A 15,686-nucleotide genomic window follows, 5' to 3' on the forward strand; every position below is an offset into this window, starting at 1 on the left:
TCTCCGATCCGATGTGACCGACTTCGGTGCGGCATTTTCCGGGGCTCTGAACGCGAGTCCCGACCTTCACAGGCGGCAACCCTGTTCTTTTCTAAGAGATTGCATCCCGTTGGGATGCACTCTGTTTTGGTTTGTGCCGACCAGTCCCTGGCGGCGTTATTCAATTGATGGTATCCTCAGATTATTCTACTAGATTAAAAACAGTTTTTACATCGCCGTCTCGCTTGGAGCCTTTGGCCCATGTCCACCATGAAATCGTAGAACCGTGATGACTTTTTAATCACGGTTCCCTGCCCCTTCCTTGTTTGTCCTGTTGAAGACCCCAGCCTAATGTCACACTGCTACCTACAATTACAGGGGTCGAAACGTCGACGATCTTTCTCATTGCCTACGAACAAACCATATTGCTGTATTAACTCAAATGGTTATTTTTGGAGGCTTATGTCTCAATGTTGTATAACATTCATGTCCTCAGTGTGGCTGAATTTATAAGCCAACACGCATTGTGATTATTGTTTAAAATTGGGTCCCACTGACCAGTATTATTTCACTATTTATCCCCTAAACCCACACATTTCCTTGCACTATCCCCTTCCCTCCCCGGGGCACTGTTGCTTTTTGGTCATTTGTAAATTATTGAACCACTTTGTTACTGAATAAATTGTGAATCATATATTGTCTATTGATTCTATGTGATTGGTTAACACTGAGTCTCAATTATTTTCTTCTAACTCCTTTTCTTAAGTTGCAAGTTTCTTTTCGTCTCTCAATGGTTCCACGCTGGGACCATTTATTATTGTACCATTTGCAACCCAGGTCCCAGTGACTACTTTGGGTATATCCCCTTCTCTGTACCACATAGTTTACTACCAAGCAAGCAGTCAGGAGTGCTTTTTTGATTTGTTTGTAAACATTTCACCCAAAGTAACACATAGTCTAAGGCATCACTGTAATAAAAGCTGTAACCTATTGGACTTTTCTGCCTACCTACAGTTTACGTTACATTCAGCTCATTTATATGGCACATTTTCACAGTTTTTGTATGGTCCTAAAATGCTTCTGAATCTGGACACACTATACCTTGGCAAGGGCATTCTCCATTCTCTAACATTAGCACTTCAGCCACTGTAAACACTATATAAATACTTATAATTTACCATGGGGCATTCCATATCAAGCATTTGGCCAAGCCAATCGGTCTCGCCTATGCGAGATCAATTGGCTTTGTTAATGTTTTTTTAGTTATACAGCAGCACTACCTTCAGTGCAGCATAACTAAAAAAATTACAAACGCCATAACGCGGACAACGCTGGCTGTGTCATACAGCTTTTGTTTACATTACTTTCAGCCATTTGGAACATAGCTAAAAAAAACTTTAGCCAAGCCAATAAATCTCACATAGGCAATACCTATTGGCTTTACCGATGCTGGCTTGAATTTCGAAGACACCGTATCATATTCTAACATGGTGGTGGTTGCATGGTTCACATCAGATGCGTTTTAAGGTATGGGTAAAGTGGGCTCTGCCCCGGGCCTCAGCCTTTCGGGGGGCCTCCTGAGAGATCCATATCGGTTCTGGAGAGTCTTGCCCTGTTGACCTTGAATAATTCTTTAAAAGATTGTTTTAAATACCGTTTGCCTTTAGTTTATTTGCAATGTGGATGATATATGGGAGCCTATAAGAGACATTTTGCAGAGAAATGTTTAGGTTTTTCAGCACCATGCAACATCCATAACCAAAGTTTCTTTTAGATAAAAAGATGACCTCACATAATGAAAATGGGCAGGGTCAAAAAGATTATTTGTAACATTAGTGAGCTGCTGATGAATAATAATATTGAAAGCACATGTCACTGTCCTTAGTTATTAGATGTGAACATAGTTAGAATTTGTACCAGTGTCTGGTGGCACTGTCAGTGACCTGACCAGAGAGGGCATGAAAGAGCTGAAATTGGATCATAAATTCAAAGCTGTTACAAACAGGGGCCACCAAATTACTTTTGGCCCAGGACCCCCGAAATCCTTACAATATCCCTGGTTTACAGGCCAAATATTTTCAAAGCTCGGCAGGTGCATAGGCTCTTTGAGAGCCACAGTCGACCATTGGCTGGCTGTTCGAGCAGTAGCTGTTCGAGCAGTAGCTGTTCGAGCAGTAGCGGACCCCCCCTCCCCCAAGCGCCTTGAGACCCTCCGGGTGAGTAGCGCGCTATACAAATTTCATGATTGATTGATTGATTGATTGGCTTGGCTCTGGCTTGGATCCCCCTGTTTATTTGTTGGCTCGCCCACTTCTAATGAAAATCCTGAACACGAATATAAGGCAAATTTTAATTGTCAGCATTTTGCAAAAAGCACAGTGAAGTGAGAAGTCACCAGGGTGTAAAAAGGCAAAAAGTTCAAAATACATCAGGGTGTCCAAACAACTACACTTGGAAGGTTAGATCCATTTATATTCAATAAAATTCATTTCAGGTAAGGAGTGAATTGCAAAGCCTTCAAAATCGCACCTACACTATTCTTCTCAAACAACAATTAATGGTAAACATCACATTTACTGGTGACTTTCAAAAAGCCAGATATTTAGAAGTTTACAAACCGTTCAGGCATAAAGTCAATGTGATGTCATGGCACAAACAAATTTACCATTGTATCCAAATGATCATAAATGTTGTGTTTCCTCACCCCAAGAATTCTGCGCCTGAGACCGCGGGAAAGCATCTGGAAAGCATGGGGTAAAAGCCTCAGGAATTCTGGGTGCCTGCTTGTAATTTCCCATACTTGGCCCAAAATGTGAAAATGCCTGGTAATGGTTTGGTAAAACCGCCCTGTTTCAGCAGTGTCACTACTTTTTAGCAGGCAATTACATAAAGAGATCCTATGTACCTATTGAGATTTATACAGTGGAAACCTAGCTACGAAGCACCCTCTCTGAGAGAGTGAGGTGTAGTTCAAAGGAGGGAGATGAGAGGTGGGAATGGGGCAAGAGCAGCGGGTTGACAAGCTTGGTGGTTTGTAAGGAAGGTTACACCTAGATGTGGACTTCCTTTAAGAAAAGGGCCTTTTTTCCAGGAAGAGCTCACATTACCACGCGCATCAGATCCTCCCAGGTATGACAGAAATCGATAGAGGCCTCTTAGCAACAAAGGGAGGGCGGGGCTTTGTTGATTGTCACACTACAATCCCAAGAAGCACAACCGCAGGAGGATCATATCCACCACAACGCGCTTCGGGGCCTTCTCATTGGTGTGAAGAGCAATGCGGACAAAACTGAAGAACAGTACGTCAGATATGGACAAGCAAGCTCTGCAGCTCTGTAGCCCTGTAGCCCCCCCTATTAGTCCTTGCTTACACAAATTACAATGGGCATGTGGTCGAGATGCTCAGAGGATTGCCTTTGAATGGCTAGATCTCAAGCCATTCTGGCCCAAGAAGCAGCAAGCTGCTGGAACAAACTACCCGAATATCTGAGACTAACACCTGAGGATGTCAAATTCAAAAAGGATCTGAAAACATTTTTATTTAGACTTTAGTGGTGAACAGGAGCAGGTGAACCTCTGTCTGATCCTCCTTGGCAGGCCTAAAAGCGCCGGGACACTCTTACGAGTAGCTGTGCACTATAGAAAATACCCTAATTCATTCATTCATTTAGTCATTCAAGTGTGAGGTGGAGCTACAAAGGACAGAAAGCAGCAGCAACCTTACCATGGTCCCCGAGTGGATCTTGTTCGGCTGGTTGGCTTGGAGTGGTCTTCAGATCAGGTGTCGAGTCCCTGAGTCGTGGAGGCCCTACGCCCCCCTCGTGAGCCGCCTTAAAAGGAGATCATCTCAGATCCTAGCTCCTCTTGAGTGACTTCAAGGCACCCGGGCTCAGGCATTACCGCCTTGCTTGGTGTCTGGCAACTGCCACTGCAAACATCATCTGCAAGTTCCTCTTGCAAAAGCCAGTAATACATCTGACTTCCTCATTGTGGACAAGAGGCTCAGCGAGCGGGGAGGCTCGCCACTAGCTTCCCTCCCCCCTCTGGCGTGGATGCTAGAGCGAAAGCTCAGCTGAAAAGACTGCACTTCATGAGAAGAGGAAGTCCTGAAGAAGAGCACACCTTTCCGTTCTGGTTACAGCAGAAGATGCTGACAGGATAGCCAGAGCCGTCAACCACCGGAGAGGCTGTCGCAAAGACAGCCAGTGTCTGGTAATAGGAGCAACAACCTACGAGTCCTTCCTTTGTTTCTTTGTTTCTTCTCTTTCTTTATGTGTATAGTTTCATGGTGTACCACAGCCTCCAACGGGCATCGGGCGCTGTAGAGAAACAGACAGGCCGAAACCTGTTGATAATGAAGGAAACATAAACACAGCAGATAAAGTCTAGACTCTAGAACAACATTATAGGAGAGTGGTAAGAAATACTGTTAGCTGTACTTGAATTATCCCACCAGTAGTAAATGGTGCCTGTTAAAAAATGGGGACATACCACCACACCAGCAAAATCTGCTAAACCAGTCGGAAAATGTGTAGAGATATGGACTGCAAGAAGCACCATCCCAGTAAAAAAGTTTTTTAAAAAGTATGTTTTTGGGATGATTGTATTTTACTCCTTCATATTAAAGTGTTACCCCTTACCCACACACTGTAACCCTCCCATAGAATTTGTTTACCTGCTAAATGCTTGGACATATGTGATCTGCTGAATGTATTATCTTGAGGCTGATATTGACCAGATTCTCATAGCACCGGCGGTAAAGGATAATATAGTTCCATATAGTGGTAATCTCTGCAAAAAAGTTATCTCGGTGAAGCAATTAAGTAATGATAACGGTAATTTTTATGTAATAAACACACAGTTCGTGTAAACCCAGACACAAATTGACGACGTTCAGCCAGTACAGAATTACCAGAGAAGTAACTTTTATTTTTTAAAAGCTGCTCCTGTTCTTTTAAGGAACTCTGGATGCCTTAAAAAGAAAAGCTTCCCGTTTGGGAATGGAAACACAGGGATGGTGGTCTGCTGTCCTTTTCAGAACATCATGCAGCCAATCACAGGGGGTTGCAAACTGCGACCTACCAAATTAATCTTAATTAGGCAGGAAATGCAATGAATGCTAATTATTGGCAACTGACCTGATGGTATATAAGCCTGCCTCAAAATCAATTTGCATTCGCAAAAAGTCAGTGCACAATTTGCGATCACTGTTTGCTAATGGAATGTTAGCACCTCAGGCCACTGGTTTACTTTTGATTTTATGTGTGTTAAAAATATTAGAATAGCCGAAAATAATGCCACAGTACGTGAAGTAAAGTTTGCATGGTATGGTTTTTATTTGCCACGAAAATTGCCTCTCCATTTGCCACATAATTTAGTCATACAAGCCACACAATGCTGTTCTTCTCTGCAGCATAATTCAGGTAGCCCTGGCTATGCTCTGGTGTCTTGCATACATAATACTGTATTTGACTAGACTAGTAAAACTACCCTTAATAGCTCGTTTGTGTTAAACTTATTTCCTGCAACAGTGCCTCTCAATCTGCAGAAAACGTCCAGCCCTTATAAACTGCGAGCAAGTATTTGCACACTTCCCACCACACCCTCTCCCAGCAGGCACAAACCGTACCAAGTGTCACAATCTGCAGTTCCCTTTTCGTCACCCGGAAAAGTCACATTTGTAGCTCACGGAGACTATGAACAGAGATGGGTGTGCCTTGAGCGCATCTTCCTCGTTAGGTTTAGCAGCACATTACCAGGGAACTCTCGTAAACAATAAATCCCATTCAGTGTGAGATAATGCCGACTTTCCTGTTCTTGACTGCCAGCACCACAAAATATGCAGGCGAAAATAGCCACCACATAGAAAATGGCGGATCGCTCAGTTGAGGGTTGTGCAGTGCTTAATTTGTCAAATAAGTGCCAAGCCCTTGTATAGAGGTCACTGCAGCTTCCACCACCCATCGACCCTGTGATCACTGCCAAAATAACTACTAACGTCTACTAAGTTCGGCTTATTTCAGGTCCCCAAAGCTAAAGGAATTGCTGGGGAGGCAGGTATTAGCTATTTTTTTTAATGTATATTGTATTAATAAACAACCGTTGTTCTGCTTATCTCTTAAATTACATGAGTAGCGCCACCATGTGGCAGACAGTCCTAACTGCAGTGTTGACAATTAAGTGCAGATGCTGAGCACTGGAAACCACCGGCTCAAATTAAGTACTGCAACAGGTATTGAAAAGCTGAAACCTTTTACTGGTTGGTATGATTTGCCTGTGACCGCATTTAGGAAGGGCTTTATCTGAAGGGTTGCAAGACCCGGTGCCTTATAGCCCAGTTCGTGAAGCAAAGACACTGCAACCTGCGTGTGTGTGAAACTTTGCAAACTGCTGCTGCCCTTGATCAGCCAATCATTGAAGTAGGGAAAGACGTGGCTTCCCTTCCTGTGAAGGTGTGCCACAACCACTGTCACACACTTCATGAATACCCTTGGGGTTGTGGTGCCAAAGTTATTTGAATTGGTATTGATCTCCACTAAAAACAAAGTGAAGGTACTTCCGGTAGGCGGGACAGATGGGTATATAGTTGCCATCATGAAACCATCACCTTGCCAAGTGGAGGGATGACCTCCTGCAGGGTTGTCATTTGAAAGTGTTCTGATTTGTTGCAGTGGTTGAGAAGCCTGTGGTAGAGAATAGGTTGCCTCCATATCTTTTTCGATCTTTTCAAGCATCTCATCAACTTGTCCTCTGTAAAAGGTGATCCCCTCAAACAAGAGGTTGATGAAATCCTGCTACACCTCAGATTAAACCCAGAAATACGGAGACAGGCGTCGTAATTGGACACTGGTGTTGACTCCCCAGAGACTGTATCGGCGGTGTCCAACGCCCAATGGATGTTATATGCTAGAGATCATTTTGCCATCTTGATACAATCTCTTCACCTCTTTTCTCGAACTGATCCGAGAGGTGTTTGTTGAGGCCCTCCACCTCCTTACATTCTCCCATTTCGTATCTTGATAGGAGTCTACCAAATTATCTATGTGCCAATGGGCAGCTGCTCCAACCACCACCCTCTTGACAGCAGCGTCTATCTTTTTACTCTCCTTGTCTGGAGGAGGAGCATTGCCAGTGGCTTGGGCGGAGGCTCACATGGTGGCAGGGTGGACCACTAGGGAGTCTGGTGGACCTGTCCCCTAATACAGGGTTTCAATTTCTATGCCACCCTAGGGGTGACTACTCTGGCTTTGACAGGCTCTCTGAAGTTCTCAGGGCCATACTTCAGTATCCCATTCAGCATAAGCAGGAAATGGACCAATTGCTCTGATTTGGAGAACATCTCCATGAGGAAACCATCTTCCTACTGTGTTACGAGCATGCCCACTTTGTTGTTTGTGGCTGCCCGCTGAATCACCTCCTGTTACTCAGCTGTATCATCAGGGAGGAGGTCCGAGAGAATTGTGCAACAGGGCTGACCTGTTGCCTCTGTTTTAGTACAACCGTCAGATTTCAATTTGCACAGTTGTGCGCCTTTTGGGAATGAGGGCATCTTGCATTCCAATCATCCAAGGTTGCACATCGCCTTCTTCAAAATAAGGGTGGGCGGAGAACTCTGCTCCGCCTGCGGAGTGTGCGGAGTTGTGCCTACTCCGCAGAGAATGCAGAGTAGGCACAACTCAGCACACTCCGCAGCGGAGCGGAATTGGCCCGCCACCCGCCTCCACCCCCTATTACTTTAATCATTTACAGTAGTTAATAAAAAATTAAATACACTTACCTTAAGCGCGCAGTCCCTGGGCTGCTCTCCTCGTCTGTTTCCTCCGCGTCCATACAGATTAAGGAAACTGCGCATGTGCTCATGACCGCGCATGCACATTTCTTTGTGAGACATGCACATGTGCGGGCGCGCGCATGCGCAGTTACCTTAATCTGTATCAGACGCGGAGGAAACAGACGAGGAGGGCAGCTCAGGGATGGCGCTCTTAAGGTAAGTGTATTTAATTTTTTATTAACTATTGTAAATGTTTAAAGTAATAGGGAATGGGGGGTGGAGGCGGGTGGCGTAGCGGAGCTACACAGAATTTCATGAAGTTTGATTTCAACTCCGTGGCGCTCCACATAGCCCCACTTCGCCCACTACAGCCAGGGTTACTTAAAAAGTGTCTAACAGTCCCCTGCCCACAAAGAATGAGTCAATGTTAAGATCTGATTTAGGCCAAGGTGCACAGCTCTCTGCAGTGGTGGTCATCCACCAACCTACTGCAAGGCAGACCTTTCGCAGACCCAGTTCCACATGTGACCATTACCACGGATGCCTCTCATGGGTTGGGGCATGCATCTCATAGTACACAGTCCAAGGACAATGTCTTTTTCAGCACCAAGACCACCAGAGCAATTACTTGGAACTACTAGCTATTCAGCTAGCCCTCAAACCCTTTCTGCAACTCATTCTCGGTAATGTGGTCCTAATCAGAACATTCAATACGACAGCCACATATTATATATAGAAATAGGGCTGCACACAGCCCCTCATGTTTCTCACTCAGCACAGAGCATCTGGCACTGGACATCACGCTACAAGATTCTTCTTCTAGTGGAGCATATGTCCGGGGCAGGCAACAACTTTGTGGACCTGCTCAATAGGATGCATCAAGTCCATGAGTCGGAACATTTCGCAGATGGTTTTAATGGCGGGGAACCTATTCGCTACCCCAGAAAATGCAAAATGTTGCTGCCAGACACCCGCACTCCATCGGCAATACACTATGGATGAACTGGTCAGGGTATTTGACTGCACTTTTCCACCTCTCCCACTGCTTTCATCTTTGGTCAGGTGAGGTCAAGCAAGCAGCGCCAACTCTCATTTTGGTGGCTCCAACATGGCCAGAGAGCCTTATTTTTCTACTCTACTTGAGCTATCACTCGACTCCCATTAAAGGCTTCACCTCAAGCCAGACCTTCTCACACAGAGACAAGGCCAGGTCAAGCATCCGGATCCTGGGCAGTTCAATGTGGTGAACCAGCACCTGAAGTTTTAGAATTCAGGTACCTTTCCCAATAATGCATGTCCGTCCGGAAGAAGGCCCGGCGGCCCACAACACATGCCCGCTATGAAGTAGAAAAGGTTTAGTCCATGACTGCATTTCCTTCAATTTTGATCCTTTAAACCCTACAGTGCAGGATATTGTCGCCTACATTTTGCACCTGCAAAACGCGTGCCTGGGCTACACACCTGCTTGTCTCCGCTTAACATAAGTTACTGCTTACATGCAGAACAGACAACACACATCTTTGCTCAGGATACCAGTGGTTAAAACATTCATAGAGGGACTGAAAATGGTCATACTGCCCAGAGCATCGCCTAAACCAGTCTGAAACCTCAACATAATTCTTACCAGACCTATGATTCATGCCCTCTGCAGTTCCTTTCCTTGAAGGTGGCCTTCCATGTGGCCACCACCTTGCTAAGGTGCATCAGTGAGGCAGGCACTAACCATGCAGGAGCCTTCCATACAGGTCCTTGGGGATAGGGTTTTTCTTAGAACCAACCCTAAGTTCTTCCATAAGGTAGTGTCACCCTTCCATCTAAACCACACCATAGAACTTCCAGACTTCTTTCCACCGCCAGACTCTTTGGCAGAAAGAGAACTACATACGCTAGATATTTAGAGGTTCCTTGTGTACTACTTTGATTGGACCAAATCATTCCATAAGTGAAACCAGCACTTTATATCTTTTTCTAAACCTCACAAAAGACAGCATATCTCTAAGGCTGGTACAGAGAGGTGGATTGCCAAATGCATTCAGAACTGCTATCTCAAGGTGAAGAGAGTCCAGGATGCACCTCTTAGGGTGCGCTCTCTTCGCAAGAAGGGGCAGGCCTTCAAAAATCATAATTTTGCTGGACCTGCAGGTCTAGTGACTTGAATAATCTACTCGACCTAACTGTAATGCACTTGACCTGTAAAATTAGGCAGTAATGTTAAGCAACACAAGCATAATGTAACAGTTGATACATTAGAGACAATACAAATTACTAGAAGATTTGCATTACAAAATAATGGATTTTTGAGAGAGGAAAAAGGCAGTTGGAGTGCTCTAGCGAATGAGGATGTATATGCACAAGCGATATATTGAAAATGTGTATTTCCAATGAAACGTAAGGCATGTGAAGTATAGTTTGTTCTCACTCCGGTCATCGATGATATAATAATGTAATATGATTTGCTGATGACCTTCTGAGCAATTTGTTGACAAAGATTGATCCTCTTTGGAAACAAAGAGACTACTTATCCACATATTTATATATGGATGGAATGGAAAATTAAAAATACGAACAATGGTGTTGTTTACTCCTCACAATTTGAGAATAAATGAGCCCGAGGAAGTCCTTGTGTAGGACGAAACACAGTGGCTGGGCTGATTTTTGCGTTCTTGAAGGAATTTTGGGGATGTAATAAAGAAGATTAATTTACATTGTGGACTTGTGATTAATCCCTTTTGATCTGGATACTGTAATGCTTGTGAAGCTTCTGACTAACAAGATCAACACTAGGAAGTGTAGGTATTGATGGAACCGCATTTCGAATGAAGGACATTCATTAAAAAGGATACAAGTTTCAATGCTGGATTTATTTGGGGCCTATATCAATAGTGCCTTGTTGATGGAAGTAATTGAGTGCTTTCTTTCAAATGATTGTTTAGACTGAATTTTTTTTATTTGCAATGAAAAGTGAGGCATGTGTCCAAGAAATAAAAATAGTTTGTTCTCACTCCTCATATTGATTATTTAATAATTGTATCTGATCAGCGACATTTGCTGATTAAAATATGAATATTTTATACTCTTTTTTTTTGCTTGTCATAAGAAACCCTTTTCTGTGGTTTTAGTTTTTAAATGCAACCATGATGTCACTTAGCATAAGTTTTGTCAGTCAACACAGCAAGTCAATATCCACACCCATTGATTCTTTGAAATGAACACTTCCTGGTTCACTGCAGGATAACATCGGCGATCAACTCATTCTCTGCTATTTCTTAATTACTTTCTGAGATCATGAGAAACTTCAAAAAGTATCTTTTCCTTTAAATACATTTCTCATTTGAAATACAATTTTCCCATAAATTCCAGTTTGTGAATGATGTAAGGTTTTTACTTAGCACACTTCCACTCGTTTCTTCTTGATATTGACAAGTTGTGGAAGGTTCACACAGCCTAGTGTAGAAAAAAACATTATACATTTGGGGGAAATATATTAATGTACCGTGAGATACCCCTCATGGGAACCATTTCAAAATACTGCTGGCTGTGGAAAGGGAAATAAAAACTATTAAACAGCTACAAACATGGCCTCAATTTCCAATTGTTTAAGCTTGACACAGAGAGAGCAGTTTTTCAGTAGATGCACAATTAAAGTGAAAGATCCTAATAAGGCCACTGTGAGGCCATGGACTCAAACACCTTGCACTAAGGCATGAGGAATGCTGGACACCCCAAGTTAAGAATGAACCTTCCACACTTCCTATAGGAACAAATACAAAGATTAAACAACTGCATCCCTAATTCCTTACTCAGCACTGCCAATTTTCTGTATATATTACAAGAGTTCTAGAAAAAAAGAAAACTCAATACAATGAGACAAAAAAAAAATTAGATCAGAAATTATAAGTTTGTGTTCATACCCCTCCTTCCTCTTCCCACCAACCATATTGACCGGTACTACGAAGATACGAAATTTGCAAATTTTGAATTAGAGGACTTTTTGTATAACTATATATTCTGCCATAGATGGCCGCTTTTCTGACAACAAAAATCAAACACTTAAATAATGAAGGGACAGCCCAGTGTTAGCGTTGGTTTTGAAGCAACTGCCACACCACAATTTGCCAGTAGTTATTAGTGTAACTCTGTTGTATGTTTACCAAAGTATTTATTTAAAGAGTACTTTTGTAACACAGACACAAATACACAAAATGGTTGAAAACAGGACAAAATAAATCATATTTAAGTTTTAACATTCCTTCATACATTACAAATGTTGTGAGAAGTACACGGCTTGGGCTGTATACATCATGTATGGCAGTCCACACAATAGCTAGGAGTCTGGAACTTCATTACAGAATGTAAGCGGAAAGTTAGCACTGGGTCCTTCCGCATTAGATCTGCTCCAGACACACAGCTGCACCAATTTAAATAGCACCATTAATGTCTATCGCAGTTTTTGCTGCACTCAAGGAGGTTCTACAGCATACAGGCAAGAATAATAACCAGAAGTGTTGCATACAGTTGCAGCAGTGGTTCTAAGGCCCCAAGCCATATTAATAAGCGACGTCTTGTTTTGCAAGCCCTTTTTTGGGAGAATTGTAGCAGGAGACTGCTTGTAGTTTCTACCTTTCACCTTTCCAATGGTCTTCTGCAGGTCCTTCCACCTGCACTGAAATAGATATCAACTCAAACGCTCTGGGGCAAGGAGAGGGCTTCTAAACCATCAAGGTGTCTTTTTTTGTTCTTATTCGCAGTTCCCCTTGTTTTTGATTTATAAGTGTAATTCCACCTCAGTCCCACAAAAGAAAAGCAACACTGCACTCTAGACATCCCAACATGTGCTTCTCCTAAGAATAGTGTGCTGATGTTGTTAGGCCGACATAGTCATGCAAAGATGACAATGATGAGAATATTGTCTATGTTATTCCGCCATCTCATTTTTGGATTCCAGCACAATATACGTTTTGCTGCTTCTACCTGGTGCCCTTTTGTAGCATCAGAACAGATCCACAATTCTCCATGTTCTTCTAAGTATGCCACGAAAATGTTGAGCAATCTACAGCATCCACAACTTGTGGAAGGCCAGGACAATAGTCCATAATCTCATAACTTTTAAATAGCCACAGGTTATTTGTGGCATCCTGAGCTAATCAGAGGTTGTCGACCAACAGTAGTATGCGTACTGAAATACCTTATTTTTGGTCCTTGCATTAGAACGATGCAACTCTAGTCCATTATGAAAAGAAACATTGCTGGTTAAAAAGCTGTAGTAGTAGTGATAGTGGGGTGCCCGCTAGCAAATTGAGTGAAAGTATTATTCTGTCCACATTTGATACAACTATTTTAGACAACTGTGCAACTTTCTCTCTCTATGAAACGTTAAAAAGCATTACCTTCTTGAAGGTGTCACACAGTACATAGCGTGACTTGGAGGCTAATGGATGGGTGAACTCGCACCCCTTGTTTGAACGACTGGGAAGGTCGTCTTTTTTGTAACTATATAACTCATGGCCACCAGTCCAAATCCTTGTAGCACAGACTCTACTCTGCATCAAAACGTCAGTGCCAGCTATCTCCAAAACATTTATTGTGTTCCTTTTTGTAACTAATATGGCCTTGCCTGTTGTAAGAAACTTCTTTGATACGCTCACACACACACAGGGTTAAGTGCCAGAAGGTGTCTTATTATTGCAGAACCAGGATATCACAGCAGTGCATTTCTCCTGCTTCAATTCACAACATTCTCACAGGAAAGAAACAACATAATCATCCAAGAGAAATCCAAGTATGGAGAAGTAATACAGATATAGTAACCAGACACCTTTCATGGACAGGAGGATTTAACCCCCACCGCAGACTAGACGGCAAGCTTTGATTGTCCTTGCCCTTCAGTACATACACACCGCTGAAATCTTGGAACCCAGTTTGCTGTACCATGAGTAAGACTATATTATAAATTAATAACAATTAGCAACATTGTGTACATTTAAATAATTTAGAAATCTCCAGTTTTGCATCTTGAACAATTAAATATAATGTGTAAATGAAGAATGGCCTGGTGGTAGTAAAGGTCCTTACAAATAACTAAGAACAATGATCAAATTTCATGTGTAGAGAAGGCCATGAGAAACAAAAATAGGAGTTATTACCATTTTATCTCTGACCTATGGCGAGGCCTGAATCTAAATGAGCCGGTTCTAATGGTGGAATTTCAATTTGAGCCAGTCTTTTATATCTAAATATTTCACATATCGTTGAGTTGTCAGTCATTGATTCACCTTTTGTCTATTGAGCCTCTGGCTATAGACAGCTATTGCTGTCTGCTAGCAGCAGCTAATGAGTTCTATAGTACCAGGGCCAGAGCACATTGTACATTTTTACATTGTGCTGTTGAAGACCATTCTATTGGAGGTAAAGCTGCAACATTTACATTCTGTTTCACAATTCAAAATTCAAAATTAATAATGACACCAAACCTTGTGTTTGCTTTGCCAAAAGCTCATTTTGTCTTTGCTATCAAGGGTATTGTATTTGAGGTAATTACCCACAGAATTTCATAACGTAATTATTGCAGTGAAAGTAGGAACTTTCTGCTCTGGATGTCAAATTCAAATGTGCAAAACAGATTTTTACTTTACCCAGAAGGTTATCTCGCTGGGACAGAAACCCAGATTTTGTCTTTCTTTATACCTGACATTCTGACTAAGTTACAAAAAGAGTCATTCAAATGAGGTGTGACAACAAGGTAGAAGATGGTATTCACATATTAAAAATAGGTTGAAACCTCTCTTGGTAGCATTATGCTTCAATGATGTTCCCACCTGTATACAAATGTAGGCCTTTCAAAGGAAGTAGTCAACAATAAGTATTCAAATTATAATAATTTGCTAAGATCATTCCACTTGTAGGGGGTGAGAATGGATACTTTCAATTGATTTCAAGAAATACCCAATGTCTGTAGTAAAGAAATTGATTTCTATAAACCTGAAGAAAAATAAAATTAATGTTCTTGTGACGGTTATTAAACCTCATAAACTCCAATAATAGGGAAAAATCGTTAAGTTGAGGAAATTTATATAGGAACGTAGTAACAAATCATTGAGTTTGTAGGCAAAATACAGTTTAAACACAAACACACTACAAACATCGACAATTTCTCAAAAATACTTCAATGAGAATTTAAACTTAAAAACAACTAATGCCTACAGGGACATAGAAGTATAATTTTCATAGTTTACAGCAAAAGTTAGTTGCACAATGGAAGGGAGAGATGAAGGAACGCAGTGGCCCAGATGGGAGAGGTGGCAAGGAAGAAGTGAAGGTAGAGGTAATCAAAAAGCAGAATAGGGAGGGCATATGTCTTGTTATTTGGAGGACAGAAAAGTTAGGAAAACCTCTCTGACAAACGCACTTGCATACTTTCGTGCTGTTTTTCTATTTTGCAGGCAAACAAAGGAGGGAATGATTAGCCACTTTCCTTAATCAGAGCTCATACATTTATATCTTCTTCAGGACGCGATTGGTGTGAAACCTTTATATGCACGTGTGGCTACAGGACAATGAAAGTGTTAAACATGTTCACCAAAAGCCTGTTAAGTGTAGCTGAACAGATGACAGAAATGAGAATTCAAGGAGTCCTACAATTGAGTGACTTGATCAAATCACCAAGTCAAATAAAAGTGTAAAGGCATGCATTCAACTGCAGGATTTTGCTCAGTTTTGACTTGTTCACTATAGATGAGGAACCATTGTTAGTTTAATATCAGGGGATGCAATTGATAAGCGAACGCCTGATCTTTTATTTTCCTCGGTTTTTGTGGGGTATCACTAGTACCATCCTATTTCTGAGGTCCAACCCCTCTATCACCTTCTGAGGTAAGCTTCAAGTGCTCTTCCTAGCTACCACAGGAGTTGATTGGGGAAAGGTAGAAAACTGGTAGCC

General features: G+C 42.2%; 1 protein-coding gene across 1 annotated transcript in view; it reads right to left on the reverse strand.

Moving 5' to 3' along the window:
* MYO1F (myosin IF) overlaps positions 1–4,062 on the reverse strand; it is a 241,558-nt gene extending 237,496 nt beyond the window's left edge. Inside the window, exon 1 of the mRNA XM_078670110.1 lies at positions 3,704–4,062. Within this exon, the coding sequence (XP_078526236.1) occupies positions 3,704–3,706 (3 nt within the window). The 5' untranslated portion in view covers positions 3,707–4,062. The remainder of the gene's footprint in view (positions 1–3,703) is intronic.
* Between the last annotated feature and the right edge of the window lie 11,624 nt (positions 4,063–15,686).

This window comes from Lissotriton helveticus, chromosome 12, assembly GCF_964261635.1.
Source record: "Lissotriton helveticus chromosome 12, aLisHel1.1, whole genome shotgun sequence".
Classification (NCBI taxonomy): Eukaryota; Metazoa; Chordata; class Amphibia; order Caudata; family Salamandridae; genus Lissotriton; species Lissotriton helveticus.